The following is an 18,740-nucleotide window of genomic DNA, read 5'->3' on the forward strand; positions in this document are numbered from 1 at the left end:
CTTTGACTGACTCTGTAAATGAATGAAACGTAGCTTTTAAAAGAAAGTATTTCTGCAGAAATCAGTTTGAAGAAGTTACTCTGTTGGGAAATAAAGAAGCCATTTAAGTGTCTTAAGACAGGAATCTTACTCATTAAATGCTGAATATAAATTGCTACAGTGTTGAGGCCTCCAATAGCTTTAAGTTTAAATGGTGGCTTTAAAATAATATAGTAAAGGCAAGATAAGTTAGGATCCATGCAATTTTATTTTAATAATTAGACAAATACATGAAAATTTGCAATAATCTATCAAAACTTTATCTTATCAAGAACCAGAAAGGTATTTAAAAAACATTCACATTCAATTCAGATTATGTACAAACCAGTGTTTGTAAAAAAAGAAAACAGCAAATGTTCTGAGTGTAAAAGAATTCCATTCTAATTCACATTTCAGTGTTCCCAATGACCAAGTTACCACTGAGATGCAGCCGCAGTGCAGACATGTTCCATAGTCTCTATCACACTTGTTTCAATAGCATCATTGCCAAGAGTAATAGTACTTTTTTAGTAATGCATTTGGGTAAGTTTCTTCATACAGTACCATCCACCCAAAACGAACTTTAGAATATTTATTTCTTCACTGCAGTAATGGCAGAACAGATGTCATCTGCAGGCCCAGAATGCATACTCTATGTATACCCAAGAAGTGCCACTCTTCTAGGCCTGAAATATCCAGGGTCTGCTTTGCACATCAAGGAAATTAGCCATTTTTAGTGGAAAACAGCCCTTGAGTATTTGGCTTAAAAAAGTCATGATCTGCCCAGACAGGATTATTCTGAATGTGCTGCAGTATACAAGTGCACATCTTCCAGATACAAGAATTTGAGTGCCACCTTAAGAGCCATGCATAGCTATGACAGCATCATACACCTTTGCTAAAAAACCCCCAGCTTCTGGGGATCTGTTTTGTCTTTTTGCTCTGGATTAAATGCTCCAATGCAAAAAATGAAGAAATGAATTAAAGTGGCTGGTTTTTAAGCAAATCTGTAGCTCAGTGTTTTGGTTTACTCATTTATTTATTTGCAAAAGAGTAGTCAAAGGAGGAGACTAATCATTAATGCAATCAGAAAGGGGAGAGTAAGCTATCAAGATACTCAGTTTCAAAACATAACTATTGAAACACAACAGTTACAAGTTAGTCTGATCCGGGCACAAAAGAAATGAACCTAACTGCCAGAGCTACACAATAGTTCTTTCAGAGCTACAGTCTAATGTACTGTTGTTATTATACTAATTAAATAATAATGAACAACTCTCTCAAAAATGCAGACTACATAACAGAATTCTTCCAGTTATCCCAAGCTAGCCAAGTTGAAATGGTTCAAGATCTATAATTAGATTGGTGTTTTAAGACAAAGGAGAGTAAGAAAGAAGGGATACCATCTTCACACTTATGTAATAACAACTCAAATTCAAGCAAAAAAACATTCTTAACCGAATCTTCTGGACCCAAGTCCTGAGATAGCCTTTATCTGCAAGATCTCATTTGGAACAAACTACCATGCCTCAGTGTAAGAGAGCAACTCTAGAAAATTTGCCTCAGTTCTGCACATCCTGGTTTTTGAAGGTATACTCAGGACTTGGTATTAGACAGCATACTTTAACATATATTGGGCTGGGCTTGAAGCAGCTTTCCCTTTTCTTTATTTCTTTATTTTGAGATCAAATACATAAACTTGAACAACAGTTTCTGTGATTTCATAGTCTCCACTGCTCTAAGTCCACACTAACGCAGAAATTAAAACTTCAGGATAGCAGAAACAACTTTGGAGAGTGGAAGACTGGCAATTTAGTGTTTGAAGATTCTGAGCTCTTGCTCAGGTTGTACATCTAACACCCATTCAAGTATGTGGAAAGGCTTTTTTATATTTCTATGGATTCTAAAGCAACTCTTATTGGAGTCATTGCTTCTACAGTAAATAATTAAACCAAACCCACAAACAATAAAGATGACTGCTGCATTTCAGTAACAACTCAACTGAGACTTGGCTCAGGTATGCAAACAGATGCTAGTGGTACCAACTCTTAGCAAACCTGTTCTATACAACAAAACAATAGTTAGGATGCCCAATAAAACACACATGGGAATTTTCTTAGATATAATGCTCAGGAAAGGAACAAGTTACAATAGTATAAAAACTTAAAACAACTCAGAGTCTTGTAGAAAAAAGCCCGTTTTAAGTCAGGCTCCATTTCAGCAAAATATGGAAGAGTGAATGAAGCTCGAAAACACAAGGAAGTTTGACCTGAAAAGTCAGTGTGAGCAACTGTGATATGATTACTTTATTAATGCTATCCACAATGAATTAGCATACAAATGAGATGAATAAAGTACTTTAGAGGAGACAAGACAGTATATCTTATTGTATGCAGATGTAGATGCTAATGCTACAGTTAGCGCATCATACTGGGCAATACAGAGATGTTTCCAAGAACAACCAAAGAAAGTAACCTTTCTTGGTTTTAAAGCAGATTTATACATCGCACCCTTTATTCCATTAGTTGGGCAATGGTTTGAGAGCATCTGTGAGGTCTCAGTCCTTTGAATCTACAGGCACTGAAACAAAGCCCCAGGAAAAGGGCAAAAGGAGTTTGCTTTGGGATTTTGACAGTTGTTCTATTTGGCAAGGACTCCAGTAACCAGATGCAGGTAAAACGGAATGCCCGTCAAGAGTATCCACTCCCTGTGCTTCGTTCAGAAAAAAACTGACTTGTACAGACTAAGAGTCTATGGCAAAACCAACTTCATCTCACATAAGTCTCATTTCCAAGCAGTTATTCACAAACAAGCTCTTTCAAATAAAAAACAAAACACAGTTTAGCAGTTTTAAGGTCAGAATTGATTCTTTTTCTTGTAGGAAGATCAAAAACCCGTATCATCTTTTCAGCGATTTTGAGTCATCGTTCATTTCTCCAGTCTTCTGATCCTAACAGGAGAGGTAATTAAAGTAAGAGGGCCACAGATTTTATTCCTTGGTAACATTACTTAATGTCTCACCTAACTTAAGAATTCTCACCAATAAAGTTACTCCATGAAAAAAAATCCCTGCCCAACCTGAGGTGTTAGAAGGTTGAGTGATCAAGACTTCAGACCAACACAATAGCAAGGTCAACAGAACTTTACTTAGAAAGAGCATTTCCACATTTTAATTTGCTGTAGACTAGATCCTTCAGCTATGTTTTTGAAGAGAAAATTTTGAAAGAAACATTAGAAGTGCTGCTAATAGCACTTTAGCCTTTAGATCTGGCAGGCTAAACTCCAGCTGGAACTGTTGTGAATGTCTGCTTCTTTCATAAGATGATCAATAAAAGGAACTTAAACTAACAATGTAGTCTGTGCTGTTAGTGGCTATTCTCAAGTGAAGGGTTTGAACTGGTGTTCCAGCAAAATGACTTGCAAGAGAACAAAGAGTAAGTCCTGAAATTGCCTTTTAATGTTGTTCTGTAACCTTTCAGAATCAAAGATCCAAATTAGGACCTCATGATCCTCTTATGCCAAATGATTCAGTCCAAGTCTAAGTAGCTACATAAACTGGAGCAGCTCTACAGAAGGTGCACTCCATGCGTGAGAATGCAAGGTATTAAAACTGAGAAAAGGCTCTAGTTCCAGTGTGAAAAAAAGCTTTTAAAGTTACTAAACCAAGCACATTTAGGCACAGAGGCTATGAAGTGGTGGAGCACCCTTTCAGAGTGACAGTTTCTCCCATTGTTGATTTGCTACAATGCAAAATCCTTTTTCATGACACAAAGCACAGTCAGGACTCAGCTGTCAAAAATCACTGCTGAAGGAGTTTAAATTGGGTTCTGTCTCTTCAGATGGTTTAGAGCCAAGTTCCATTTGATTTGTCAGCTTCCTCTGTTAATGTCAAGGAAGTCCTGAGCACCCTTAATGCTGTGGAAAATGATCAACCTGTGGTGAGAGAGCACATTGCTGGTGGAAATATTAGCAATTTTCAGACAGGTGGTCCTTACCAGAGTTATGTATATCAGATTGCTTCCGATAAACAGCACCCAGTTTAGACCACTCATCAAGAAGAAACCATGTTCACACAGGAAAAAAAAAAAAAAAAATCATACGGTGCCCAGTGCAGCAGTTGTCTCAGGAAAAATGGGAGGAAGTTGTAATGATTCAGGCTTGGAATCTTGAGTATTCAACTTCAGTTTCACTTGAGGAGTGAGGGAGAAACATTTTTCCTCCTCCCAAATTTGCTACAAATACAAATATCCGTAGAATACCAGCATCAAGTGTGCTAGATATAAAATTGATGGAATGCTAGCTGGTCCATAAAGGGCTGCACCAAGTTATCTGTGGCAAAGTAAAAAACTAGCCCAAAGGTTATGGAGATTGGAAGAGCTGGTAAGGCCTTCTTAAAGATGGCAAGAAGCAGAAGTGTAAGGCACAGACCCTGAAGGGAGGGGGGGAAAAAAAAAAGACGGAGAAATTAGGGAACTCTGATGAGCAAAAGATTATATATACATAAGCACTAATGAAAATGGCTTGTACATCATTTTTCTTCTTCTCTATCTTGAACTAGCTGTTACTGCAAGTATTAACGACACCCCGTTCAAGAAAAGCACAAGGTACTTACACTGAAAATCACACAGAAATATAAGGAATTCGCATGCCTTCCTAAACTAAAGGCATAAGTGATGGACATACAGACAGTGAAAAATCACAGCTGAAGCCCTCATCAGTTTTCAGAGTTAGGCCACCAAACAAGCAAATCCCAAAGGAAAAAAAAATTAGCAGTTATGACTTTGTCCCCGATGAACATAAGGAACTATCACTATTATCATATTACATTATACTCACAATTAATATGGCTACGAAACACGCTAAAGTTGTATTCCAGTCCCCACTTGCTGTTGCAGAGGCTTTGCCAACCAAGACGCTGTAGAAAATGAAGTCTCCTAAACCTAGCTTTACTCCTCCTGCAGAAATGAATATATGGCAGCATTAAGCATCAGACAGTCTACTAATATTACATATCAGTCATTGTGAGAGAACAAGACAGATTTAGATTTTTAAGCATCAAAACAGCTTGCTAAAATAAACATTTTATTTTGTACTTTTAAAAGCAGTACCACTCTTGAATCAAGTGATAAACACTTGTGAAACAAGATAGCTTAGGAACATTACACCACTCAACTCATTCATCCTATAACTAGAATTTTTCTATACTCTTGTTGTATTATAGACGCCAATTCAGTGCATACAAACTCAAAAAAATTCTGTTAGGGCTTTTTTTCTACTTTTGGTTGTCATGTCACAGTAGAATATGGAAGTACGATTTCTTAAGCTGGCCAAGGCTAAGGAGAAACAAATGAACCACTCATAGATTTGCTGCTTTTAGTTTATTTGCCAATGTAAAAACCTACATTCATCAAAATACTCCACTGTCCTCCCAAGTTTCCTACAGAGTTATGATTATGGTAGTTCTAAAAAGCAATTTTGTGTAATTAAGCATATCACAGAACCAAAAACATATTTAGTCCAAGATGTGAGATCTAGTAAAACTCATGAGTTAGTGTTATATTTTTAATAGTAATTAGCAACCTTTGTGAGCAGAATATTCAGTTATTTCTGTTTAAAAAAAAAAAAAAAAAGGTTTCCTGAATGTTGGTTGAGTTTCTGAGCTTTTAAGAGACATTAAGTCAGAGAGGTCAAACACCAGGTCAACAGGCTATTTTCATTTGGCCTGCCATTCATTTTGTCACCTAATCACTATCCAGCCCAAACGCACTCTTTAGTTCTATGAGGAACTCAGAGCATCAAAGCAGAGGTTTATGCCTGGTTGGTCATTAGTAAAAATGCAGCCCTACTCTCCTTTTACTTCTGAACCAGTGGCTGTCTTCTCTCTGCAATGAACAAAGATATTTAGAGCTTGCCCCTGCAGCTAATAGGATAAGCAGCAATATTGCAGAGGGGCCTATGGTTATAAGGCCCTAGTAGAGATGAGCATTGTCTGATGCCTCTACCACCTCCCAAGAGCATGAAGAAGGGGAGGCGCGGGAGACTAAGGCGACAATCTTAAAACACTTTTCAGGTAAAAGGAGTGCAAGGGGTAAGAAGAGTCATATGATGTATTTTGCAGTAAGCTGAAAAACAAGCTCTTCCTATCAAACTTTACCCCATTGTCACAGAAGCTCTTTAGAGTTTGACTTGCCTGCTTTAAGTTTGGTTTGTTTGTATCATGCTACTCTCCCTCAGCACTCAGAGGCACCTTCTAAATGCTTATTTCAAATTTACAGTTATTACAGATATATACCCTCCAAAGCCAATGGCTGAATTCAACAGCTATCCACATTGCTCTCGGATAGTGGACTGTTACAGGAGGGAAAAAGTTCAGAAAACAATTGAAGCCCACAGGATAGCATATTTCCATGCTATTGGATTTCCTGGTGAGAAAGTTCACAACAGTAATTAAGCATTGGATTATTTAGTTTTAGAATATTAATTTACCTAGCTATTATTGAAAATTAAACTTTGTACTATTAGCAACATTTAATTTCAATGACAAAGTTCTACACCTTGCTGGAACTAAATGTAGTCCTTATCTCAGTTTTAAAAAGGCAGAATAGCAGAAGGAGGTTTTTAAGCCAAGAATATCAGTTACAGCTGAATCTCCACAGTCAAATGCTAAAAACTTGAAGGACAGATTTCAGCATGAGCCTTAGAAATACATTTAACACAGAAAATATTTCACTTATCCAGCGACTTTTAAAAAAATACATGAATGCTCAGTGCACCCCTATTTCTGTCTGAGGAACATAAAACTGATTATTCGCAGTAATACAGAATAATACTTGTGCTGATAACTATACTCGTGCAAGCCAGTAGATGCACAAGTGAATACTTTGAATATCTGTTCCGGGACAGTGCATTCAAGAAAAGGTAATAAGCATTAAAACACCCTTTAACTGCTGAAACAAAACTTGGATGCTTCCAGACAAGTGAACTCTCCAGATTTCTAGTAAGTTAATGCTGGCTGACAAGTCTGACTAGATAATTTCACATCTATCCTTATTATTTGCTGCAGAAACATAGGGAGAAGAGGGGTTTTTGTTTCCTAACGTAGGGGTTTTTGTTTCCTCCTTCTATTGGATACTTTAGAAGGGGGTAAGAAAAGAAGCAAGCCAAAAGCTTAGACTCAGTGGATGTTAAAACAATAATCCAGTAATAATAATAACAACAAAAAAATATAATGTTTACTAGCCTAGCCAGACGAGATTCTTAGTTAACCAGTTAACTAATAACAGTTAAAATAGCCCAATCCCTAAGATTTTTGCATATTAATGTTATTTTTCTAAGCTCTAGAAAAGAAACTGGATTTGCAACTCACTCTGAATTTGGAATTTTGGGAATAAATTCCAAAATTTAAATGTTCTTAAAGCAAAAGCCTTTATTCTTTTAAACAGAGGAGCACCTGGGAATGAGAGGAAGCAGTTGCACCTACTAAATATGGCAGCATCACATGGGAAGAACAGCCCGTTAGACGGGTAGACCCTAATTTATTTAGAGCTTTGTAAATCTAATACCAGCTTAAACTCCAATGGGAAATCAGGAGTCTGTTAAAGCAGATACCTGAGTACTGATATCGTGCCCTCCAAAGATATTGCACTTATGCAGGATGTTGGAGAAAAATAAGCAAGCCCCAAGCATTCTGCATTCATTTCAGTCTCCAGTTAGGTTTAAACACTGCTTTGTGCAGAGTGGTTTACAGTAGTTTAATCTTGAGGTGAAAAAGTTAACAACTACATTTACAGGGCCTAAAAGCCAAAAGAGGTAATGCATACCAGAACACTGTGAAAAAGACAGAAGCTAATGTAACTGTATAATGATCTAAAAGCAACTTGGTAGTTTGTGCTATTAAAGTTGCGAGTCTGTATCTCCAATGAAAGAACCATTTGACTAATATTACTCACTACTGCAGCAAAACCAAGAGTTACCTAAAAGCAGCTCCATCTACTTCTATAAAGCATGGAGATACTGATCCTGGGCAAGAATAGCTCTTCAGCTTGCTATTGCTCACACCATACCTTATTGGTGCAATCAGAATGACTAAGATTGAGATTAACTAGCTTCATATTTACTCAGTCTTTCAGACTGAGTACTCCATACTCACGTTCTTCAGGGTCTTCACTGGTTTGAGAGTTACTGGGTAGAGCCTGAACAGCAGCACGTGATTCAGGTGTTGATTCAATGGGTCCTATTCTACTGTCCCTTTGTTGCTGCCATTCCTGACTAAAGCCACCATCATCTGCTTCAGCATCTTCATTCTGAGCCTGGTTTGCTGGGGCTCAAAGGAAGAAAGCAATTTAAAATCCACTTCAGAAATGTGTCTTCTAACATCTAACAATCTCTCCACATACAAAATCATACATGAACAAAGACAAAAGGGTATTCTGTATTATTTAGCAACCTATAACATCAGCACACACCATTATAAAGATTCTCACTTATGATTTTAATACTTTTTTTAAAAACACTCATAGATATCAGCATGTACTCTGCAGTTACTGCATCTAGATGTTGCACTCAAGTTCTAGTATTCTGCAGTACTTTCCACAAAAGAGTGGAAGTTCTGTGGCAGCCTAACTTCCAAATCACAGTTTAGGGAATTAACTCACATTTAATACTGCATTAGCTTCTCTAGTCAGGAAAGTATGGGAATCAGCGTAGACCTCCCAGATAAGCACCATTACTGGGTATTTTTATAATACAAAACAAAGATGAAAATCTGATGGCTTAATTTTCCAAAAGAATAGAAAAGTTTACTGAAAGTTACATATTAGTGCACCCATTCTAGCTGTGGGAAAATTCAGAAATTTTGCTCTACTTAGGTATACATGCAAACAAACCCCATGTTTTTAACACTAGCTGTATAGCCAAAAGGTCTAGAAACATTTCTGTTTAATACAAATATGAACATGAGTTAGCATTATAATACCCTATCTCAATTTGATACCCAACTGAGCTCAGTAAATAGTTGTCTGTTGATAGTCATCTCACCAGCAACATTCTGAATTCCAGCAAAATGAATGCAGGTACATTAACTGCACAATAAGTGAACAACTTTTACAGTCTATACATATTCATCATTCCTAAAAAAGCCTCTGCTCTTTCACCCTTCTAGAGCAACCAATGAACTTAAAAAGTGAAAAGACCCCACAGGTCTCCAAAAACATGTCTTCCAATAAAATGACAACTATAAGAGCTCATCAAAGAAAAACTCACCTTGTTTATCATAGGTGGAGTTTTTGGAAGCTTTCCGCTGGGCTTCTGGATCTTCCTCAGCCATGTTCACTAGCCATACCATTGTGGCTATTAAAAACAAACAGTATAGTTAATGATATCTTCAGACGTATGCAATTCTGAGCCAGTGTTGGCATCGATCCACTGTTTTTCCATTTTTTGGTGTAACTATCTTCTGTTGCAGGCAGTTCTACTCTCATTAAAGTATAGTAGTATCTGGAATGCTGCCAGTACCAGCTACAACACGCATCTACTGAATTTGGTGAATACAAGTTTTACTTTTACTAGATGTTGAAAAAAAATGGCAGCAGCTGTGTTGTAGAGGCTTTAAAGGAGCTACTTCTAAGGCCTACTCTGAAAATCTGAATCAATAATTTACTTTTTTTCCACTAATTGGTTCTTTTACCTGCAAGTGAAAAGGACTATTAAAACTAGTACTGAGGCAACGTCAGTTCAGAGACAGTATCTGCATCAGAAGTCTTTTTGTTCTCTTCAACACCGCCCGCCCCCCCAAGAATAATCTTGAGGTAATTAATCATTGCCACACTTAAACAGTGTATTTTAATTCAAGTTTGTGATTTTTCAGTATTAACATCTATTCCTACAGAACAGAAAGATGGATAGTTATGAATAATACCAGTAAAACACAGGAAAAATAACAGTTACAGAAACCCCTCCCTTTTTCCACCATAATCTTGTCTTCTAAACTGCCAGTCTGGAGTCTACAGCACAATATGTTTCCTGCTTCTGAATATAGGCCTTTCTTGACCACCAGTAGAATAATGACTTATAATTAGCCTGAAGTGAGGCTGATAGTTAGATGTGTTATCCACATGATTATAACTAGTAACACGGAAACCAAATCGGCGTCCCAATAACTTTGATTAGTAGCAACAACAAAAAACTATGAACAGCACCAGATTAGAATTAGAATTATCATTATCATTAGAATTATCTACTGATTGATACAGAGGACATAACAGCAATTTGCATTCGGTAGGTTATTTTTTAGCAACTATAGGGAGAAAAAAAAAAAAAAGTCTTGCAGAAAATCATGTTGCAAATGAATCTTTTCCTGGCAATTTTCCCCCATTCCTTTCAATAACACACACATTATTTAAGCACTGAAAGCAGATAAATATTTTCTAAACAGAAATACTCCTTTTGAACATGCTTGGTGCACAGCCTAAAAACATACAACTTTGGCTAAAATAAGTTTTGTTACTATTTTTCCTGTTCCTACTTAGTAAGAACAGAATGTGCTGATTTTTATCTTTAAAGATCTTAGCCCGAAGACATTTTATGTTTTTTGAGTCAACAGCAAAAGGATAATTGAGACCCAAATGAACAGAGTGAGAGTTCCAGCTGTGAGAGCACCACATCAAAATGGAGGAAAAATGAGAAAATCCTTTCACTTTAGCTGATTGTAAATTTAAAATACCTAACAAAACATACTTACAGGAGTAAATAAGTGCTGGGAAGAGAGTTTCATTTCTCTCTTGAGCTGTTTCAACCAGCATACGAAGAGGACCTTTAGGACAGAGGACAGCAACCAAATCTGGAAGGAAGAACAAACAACTCTTGTATCACCGTAGACATACTTTAAGAAGGTTTTTATATGATACTGCTTGCAGAGACTGGTAAAAGAATACTCATGTTAAAATGCCACCTTATGTATACACTTGTGAGAGCCACTGGCCAGACAGTCACAGGTCAGCATCCTACAGGAAGTTAAAATTTTTCCTCAATCTGACTTTTGGACCAAATGTCTAAGCATACGTACATCTTTGCAGGATACTCACAGTATGTGAACTGGGGAACAGATCGCTGTTACTCTTCACGCACCCTCGTTGTCTCTCTTTCCACCTCTTTCTCACTTCCCAGTTGCATACACACATGAGCACTACCAATATCAGAATATGCTCCTAGTCTTAGGTCTTGCATATCTGCGATGCATAGAAGACCAGCTAGATGAAGTTTACCACATAAAATTGAAGATGATAAATTGATTTCTTTGGTACCATTCACGTCCCCTAGGTGTGTTGACCTTTTTTTTAAAGAGTTGATATTCTCCTACACAGTAAATAGTTTAATTGCTAACTCTGAAACATAGCACCCACACTACTGACATTTAGTTTGATGCTCCATTATATGTAGCATTAAAATGATTCCTCAAGAGCTTGCATCAGCTCAGCAAGCCCTCAGAACTTCTTTTCAGCCAGAACACATCCTTGCAGATCAGAAAAAAGTGAACTAATTATTAAGGTCAAATAAAAAAATGACATCTTAATATGCAATTTTATTGCTCCATCATCTTCCACAAGGCCTATATTTAAAAAGTCTTTGGGGGAAAGAAATACGTATTTTAGTTTCTAAGAATACATAGCTTTACAATGTGGGCTTTATAAATCACTAAGAACACCCAAAATATCACAGCTGTGATTATTATTTTTTTGGTTTTCAAAGGTTTCCTCTGCAAAAATAAAGCCAGTTTACCAACTTCAAGAATGACAACTTTAAGACAGTCATTTGCAAAATTTCATTACTTCAATTAGATGCACACTAATCAGAGGTGGCAGGTTAGGGAAGTCTCACACCAACAGCACCAGCTAACAGATTTTTAATACTCCCAGTTGTAGAAGTTATTTAATTATTACTGCAATATGTTTAGAAATGTTAAAATATGATGTTCCTCACTAAAAATATTATGCAATTACAAATATATCTGTCTGTATTTTGACTTCCAAGCTGAAAGCAAATAATTCTCAAAAAACTACTTGGCTTGCTACCTGTTACCAAAGCTTTTTCTTAAACCGAGTTTAATGCTAAAGCAAATTTTAAGACAATAGGTAAGTGGGGCTTACATAACTTTTATGGAGTATGTATGACTGCCAATTTGTTCCCACTTAAAGAGGAAAAAAAAAGTGAATGCATATGTCAAGAGAAAAAACAGGTTTATAAACCTCACAGAAAAGCTGTTTGCATAGATTTAAGAGCTGTTCAAAACATACTCAATATATGAAAAAACGCTTTTTTTCTTCCTTCCCTCAATTCTTGTGCATGGGAAAGCATATGCAACTGGGTTGAACCAGTAAAAAAATAACTGGAAAGGGATCATTTACAACAGAAGGATGATTGTAAAAGTTACTCATACAGATCAAAGCACAGTGCTGAGAAGAGTTGATCTAATCAGATCCTCCGTTTGCTTCCCACCTCAGTGTTGATGGTTTGCTACTAAGTTTGCAACTCCACAGACAACTCCTACTTATAATGGATTGAACCAGAGTTGTGACCTCAGCTGCTTTTCCCTGGACTGAAAAGCTGTATCCAGACAGAAAAACGTAACTTTTTTCAATTAAATCTTAGTGCTACACTTTGCAGTAGTTCGCTCTCTATACATCTTTAAATTCACACAAAACAAATCTGACACTGAATGGAGCAGCGGGCTTCTCAGGAGCTGTATGTTGCACAGAGTGGTCCTTCTTCATCAAATGCTTCTTGTTTGGAGCTGTAGAGCTAACTGCCATGGCACTGTCTCTGGTAGATCTCCCTTTCCCCCAGGAGACTATAGTAGGCAACCAGTACACACACACCCCTCCCTCACAGATGGATGGAGAGCTTGAGGAAGGAATCCTTAGCGTGGGGCCACTGACTTTGAAATGTACCTCCCCTTTATTCAAAGCAACAAAGTTATGGTCTTGGAACATGATCTAAAAGGTAATTTTGGGGCAGTCACTGAACCAAGACAGAATGCTTGGAGTAATGGGATTTGTTTTGGTAATACAATCAGTGGAACTGGAGTGGGGCGGCCTTTTTAATGTGCCTTTTGATCCATGAATACACGAGGGACATTTTTGCTTCCCTCCAAAGAAACAGGACACTGAAGGAGTACATTGGTCTACCAGAGCTAATCAAATCTTATTAACCCGACATTCCTACAAGAGGAAGAGTCTTCATCTTTACCATTATTAGTGGCTTTCAGAGTATATGTTCATTACGCTTACATGCTTCCAAATAAAGTCAAGTTATGACAATGTCTTCAAGGATACACTTTGTTGTAATGTTTTAATTACGTCTAAATATTTAAATTTTAACCTTGTCTGGGAACTAAGTCAATACTGGGGTCACAGAGCGATCTTCTTACCAAAAGTGTCCAGTGCCCTCTAAAGGTTTATGATAAAACTACATCTAGAGATATTTTATCTCAGTTATCATTCTGAGAAAGCATAATATGCAATAATTCAAAAAAAAAATTTTTTTTAATCAGGGAAACAGATCTCATGACTATATCTTTCACGTGTAAAATGATTTTGAGCACTGAAAACTGCCTTGAGTTCTTCCTTGATTCTTCTTCAGTATCTTATTAGTCAAGGATCAGCGTGATGTTTCTTTGTCCTCAAGACTGAGTGATTCTCAGGCTGGGCAGATCTATTACATGGGACTGTAGCAAAGTGACAAACTCCTAAATTCTGAATAAACAATGGTTTCCAAGGATTCTTGGTGAAATGGGAGGCACGAAAGCTCTCCATCTTCCTGGAGGAGATCACGATGGTAACATAGGTCTCTTATCTCTTCCTTTCTTGAATTACTTCAATTCTAATCTTTCTTGCTCCCCAAAGAATCCAGAAAGTCCAGAGAACATGAAGGAAGATGGCATTACACAGTGACACAAAGCCCTTAACTGCAGAGGACTTATCTTGGTTTAGAATGAGATCTTATTTCTAAAGTCTGCAGTCACCTTAACCACTACTTTGGGTCTTCCCCCACTCCCACAACCACTCTTCCCACTCCCACAACCACCCTTCCCACTCCCACCGCCACCCCCTTTTTTGAGGTCTGGCCAGACAAATGGAAGAGAAGAACACAGGAAATAAAAGAAATTCCCACCATAATTTCTAGTACTATGTCTTATTCCAGACCTTACCATACACTGAAATAACAGCCAGGATAAGCCACGCAGTCCATTCAGGAAGGTATTTAATGAACACCAAGGCCATGAGAGCACTTATCATAATGAGATATGCTTGCTGGAGCCGAAGCGGACCTTTCCAATGAATACAAATCATTCCCACAACACCAAAGTTCCAGATCATGAGTGCCAGCGTGATGTAGTCCATGGCAACGTTATATGTCTTAAAAACCTCACTGAAAAATATGAAAAAGAATAAGGAGGACTGTATTTGCTTAAAACAATGGAAACAAAGTTACAGATGTGAGCTTCAGTTTTGTTTTTGTTTTTTTTTAAATGAAATCTTCATACTCAATGAAGGGCACAAGTGTAAAATTATTTTCTAAATCTCCAGCTGAGGCTTAATTAGAAACTACTCTTCACAAAGGGCATATTTTTACCAGTGTTTTCTTCATATCAACTACTTCATCTTTCTGAAATACAAGTTTTCATTAACCTTCCATTTCCTGCTCAGTCAAATCAGAAATTGTCAGGAGAGGACATTACTATAAAAACAGTCACTTTGATTATGCTTATGATTTTTAAAAATCAGAAAAATACTAATTTGTGAGGTTACAACGGATCTTCAAAGACATACAAACAGATCTCTCCTTACTTATCCATCTCCTGTGGAATGGAAACATTTTGTTAACTCTCAGATAAGATACACATGGTGATTCTGTTTTATTTTTCATCACATGTATCAAAGAAAAAACCCTGCTTTTTGGATAAACCATGTTACTCTGTCACACCAAAGATTATAAACAGATTAAGACATTCAACAGATAATAACCCAAAAGAGATATATATTTTGCCACCAAGTCACAGGGGATTTCCACAGGCCGGGAAAGAAATACTTGTGATGGCTGTTTGTAAATTCTCCTGCTATCAACTCACTGAGCTATCAAGAATCTTGCATGGTTTGCATAAGATTTTCCTCCAGAATACTTGTCTTCCCTGGTTGTTAGCTGGCCTTTGAGAGGTACAATGTTAACAAGATGGCCCTTATTGCTATTACTTTTAGGTGGTCTACAAGCTGCCTCCTCACTCACTGGACCTCTGCAAAAGGAAGCCAACACTGCTATGAGGCAGCAGGGACAGGTGAAGGAAGGCAGAGGGTCTGGAAAGCCTTCCATCCCTCTGCTCACACATTCTCGCAGAGGAGTGCCAGCTCCAACATAAAGCCAAAGGAAGAGAGTCAGGCAACTCCATCTAGTCTGCACTGCACTTGTGCAGCACACATTACCTGATTATTTAGTAAGTCATTTAAAGGTTAGAGACAACACTGACCAAAAGAGTCACCACAGACCACCACTGGCAAAAAACAGTAACTGAAGGAACCTCATTTCCACCCCACTAAAGCCCAAATTAAATTAACTTCTTCAAAGAGAAGTTTATCTGTCATCAAGTGGCACACAAATATACTTGCTAAAATAATTTGATCTTACTGCACAACTCTAGTTACAAAACCTGGTCAGGTTGCTCATTCTGGAGAATTCTGAGTATTACATACAACTCTTCTTGATGTCTGGTTAAGAGTGTGCTTCAGAATTTGAAAAGAAAAACACTGAATGTATGCAACAGAAGTTTATTTTGGTGACAGAGCAGATTCTTTTCAGCTGATTATTTCCTGCTACTCCCACACCTTTGCATATACAAAAATGGCCTTTGCATATACAGCCCACCTCCAATGCCATGACATAAACAACTGCCCTTGAGCCATGCAGTTACAAAAAATAAAGGTATCCGAACATGTGTTAATCGTATAAGCTACCTGGTGGAAGTTAGTTTACTTATTTTGGTGATGGGTATGTGATGGGCAGTTGCTGTGCAATATCAGATACGCTATAAACCCATAAACCTCTCTCTCTTGTGTATATATAAATCCTATAGATTTACATAAAACTAAAAAATTTATTTCATCAGTAATAGCTTACTATCATTCATGTTAGGATTCAAGGGCTAATACTAAAAAATATTAAATACATGAAAAATTATATACTAATGCTTTAGTTCACTTACCCCAGGTAGATGAATGAGAAAAAGAAAAGCAGCAAAAGAGAAGAAATGATAAGCCAGCCATGAATCACCTGGAAAATAGATATCAATACAGATATTTTTTAGATTTGATATTTTTAATTTAATATCCATGTAAAAAAATGCTTTTAAAGTTATTCTGCCTTTTGATTAAAGCAGGAAAATGATATTTACATCTCTTTGGTTGTTAGTCTGACACAATAACTCACAGCTAGTCATTAAATTATTGTGTCTCAATTTGCTTATTTATATCCTATGAATTTTAAGTGTTTTGAGGTTTTTCAATAGAGGTGTGATAAAACACAAACTAATTTTAGTATATTTCTAGCCCACTTTGATAATATTGTTATCATAACATAGCAGAAGCATCCAGTAGTAATACAGATTGAAAACACGGTTCATTTTTGTGCAATTGAAAAACCTGCTCTAATTCCAAATAATTACCAGAACACAGCTATAGCATTAAGTACCAAAAACAGAGAAAAACCTTCAGTGTTTATCCACTGGAATTCAGAATTAGCATTTCACTGATGAATAACTATAAAGCTATCTGCTTTTTATTAAGGATTTCTGTCTTCTCTGTGGAATCATCCATATACATCATCCTTTAATTCTACATGACAGTAGATATTTCTGCCCAACAATTTAACAAAAAATGTTCAGGGTTGTACTCTGAGGGGGCATGCATTGATTTAAGCTTTGAAAAGACATGTGCTCAGAATTTGCACTGAAGAGAGAACACTATTACTGTCTAAGACTAAAAAAGAAGATTGAAGAGACTTGTAACTTTGGTAATTTCTCAACTGAGAATGAAATAGATATTTGTCAAATTCACAGATATGGAAACGTATATATAAAAACAAACTTAAGATTGCAAATAGATAAACAATCAGAAGTGGTAATTTTGAAATTCAAACTTCATAAAAAAAGAACTCTCTCAAAGAGAGAGAGGCTCAGTGGAAAATTAATTGCTTAAAGTAGCTACATATATACACCAGAAAAAAAGGATTCAGAAATTGTTTAGAAATTTGTTCTCTGTTACTCTTCATGTGAAGGATGTGCGCTAGAATGTTTCTTATGTTATAGTTTTAAAAATGTTCATTTTGCAGAGACTAATTTAAAAATAAAACGCATATGCACACAGACTAGAGGAACCACATGCACATGAGGCAACCTGGACTTCCAGCAAATTAAGAATTCTAGTTTGGGTTCTTTTAGAGTTGAATATTAATTTTTATAAGTGCTTTTAAAGTTCTCAGCAACTTTTGAAACATTAATTCTCCTCCTCCAGACTGTTTCATAACATGTTCCAACTTAATCTTCAGTCCAATAACATCTGTCATTTAACTTAATCTAACAGATTGACTTCTCCATATATGCTGGCGCATTCACAAAGAGGCTTAAGAATTCCCCACTTGTTCTAAGCATGGTGCCTGTAAAGATGCTGCAGGGAAACTGTCAAAGTATCTGTCTCAGTCTGTCAAACTGGCATCAATCACAGAAAGTAGGGGAAAAAAAAATCATACTAAAGCTGAAGACAAAGAGAATTTGACTTTCAAAAAACTTGTAAGGGTACCTACACATCTAAATAGTGATCTGACAAAGTAATTTTATTTCTCTTTAAAACATTTGAAAACTCTATGAAAACATTTTAAGAGAAAGCAAAGAGAGCTGTGTCATTTCTTTTAACAGTAACATGACTTCTATTCGTAGTTCTTCTATTTGTAGCATAAGCTCTTAAACTATCTTGCCATCCAAGAAAATAGACTAGCATGTACAGCCTGTGAACACTAATGCTCTGTTCGGGTAAAGAGTAAAATGCTAGCAGGTCAAACACCAAGGCCATAGTCCAGAAAATGTTTAAACACACTTTGCGTAACTGTTGTCAAAAATACTAATGGAGGTAACTGGTACAGTTGGCATCAGACATTTCACGCACAGATGTTTGCTTTATTTTCATTATGCATCTCATTTGCTATATCATTTTCCAAATCACCAGCCTCTTTTCATATAAGTGATTTTCCCAACGTATTTCATGTAAGTGTTGGCTATCATTTTCCTAAGTATATCATGACAGTGTATCACTTGTTGCCTTCTAATTAAAGAATTTTTATTCTTCATTTGAAATTGGCTTCAACACTAATTGATTGCTAGTACACAGTCAGCTTTGCCTGCTGTAACTTGAATAAAAATGAAAGATTACGGAATGCTGAGAATCAAAATGAGTTACAGTAGCCAGACTTTGGTTAGGCAGACTGAACAAAAATGAAGAACACAGAGAAGACAAAAGTACTTTCAAAAGAAAAGCCAGACAAACAATAGAATCCCCTAGGAAGATGTTTCTGGTTAGATTGAGGATCTAGACTCAGAACCATGCTTAACCTACTGCATAGAGGAGAAATGTAGAAAATCTTGAACAGGAGTAAAGCTGAACTAGTACTTCCATTCTTCAAAGGAG

At 36.7% G+C, this 18,740-nt stretch overlaps 1 protein-coding gene across 4 annotated transcripts in view; it reads right to left on the bottom strand.

Annotated features, from left to right (window-relative positions):
* Positions 1 to 228: 228 nt before the first annotated feature.
* PSEN1 (presenilin 1) overlaps positions 229 to 18,740 on the bottom strand; it is a 29,553-nt gene continuing 11,041 nt past the window's right edge. For 3 of the 4 annotated variants that reach the window (XM_067296523.1, XM_067296524.1, XM_013959439.2), the window contains 7 exons: positions 16,268 to 16,335; positions 14,222 to 14,442; positions 10,757 to 10,855; positions 9,280 to 9,366; positions 8,168 to 8,341; positions 4,855 to 4,973; positions 229 to 4,447 (listed from right to left, as the gene is read on the bottom strand). In XM_067296523.1, the coding sequence (XP_067152624.1) occupies positions 4,292 to 4,447; positions 4,855 to 4,973; positions 8,168 to 8,341; positions 9,280 to 9,366; positions 10,757 to 10,855; positions 14,222 to 14,442; positions 16,268 to 16,335 (924 nt within the window). In that variant the 3' untranslated portion in view covers positions 229 to 4,291. The remainder of the gene's footprint in view (positions 4,448 to 4,854; positions 4,974 to 8,167; positions 8,342 to 9,279; positions 9,367 to 10,756; positions 10,856 to 14,221; positions 14,443 to 16,267; positions 16,336 to 18,740) is intronic. The other variant, XM_067296525.1, reaches the window with a different exon arrangement.

This window comes from Apteryx mantelli, chromosome 4, assembly GCF_036417845.1.
Source record: "Apteryx mantelli isolate bAptMan1 chromosome 4, bAptMan1.hap1, whole genome shotgun sequence".
In the NCBI taxonomy this organism is placed as follows: Eukaryota; Metazoa; Chordata; class Aves; order Apterygiformes; family Apterygidae; genus Apteryx; species Apteryx mantelli.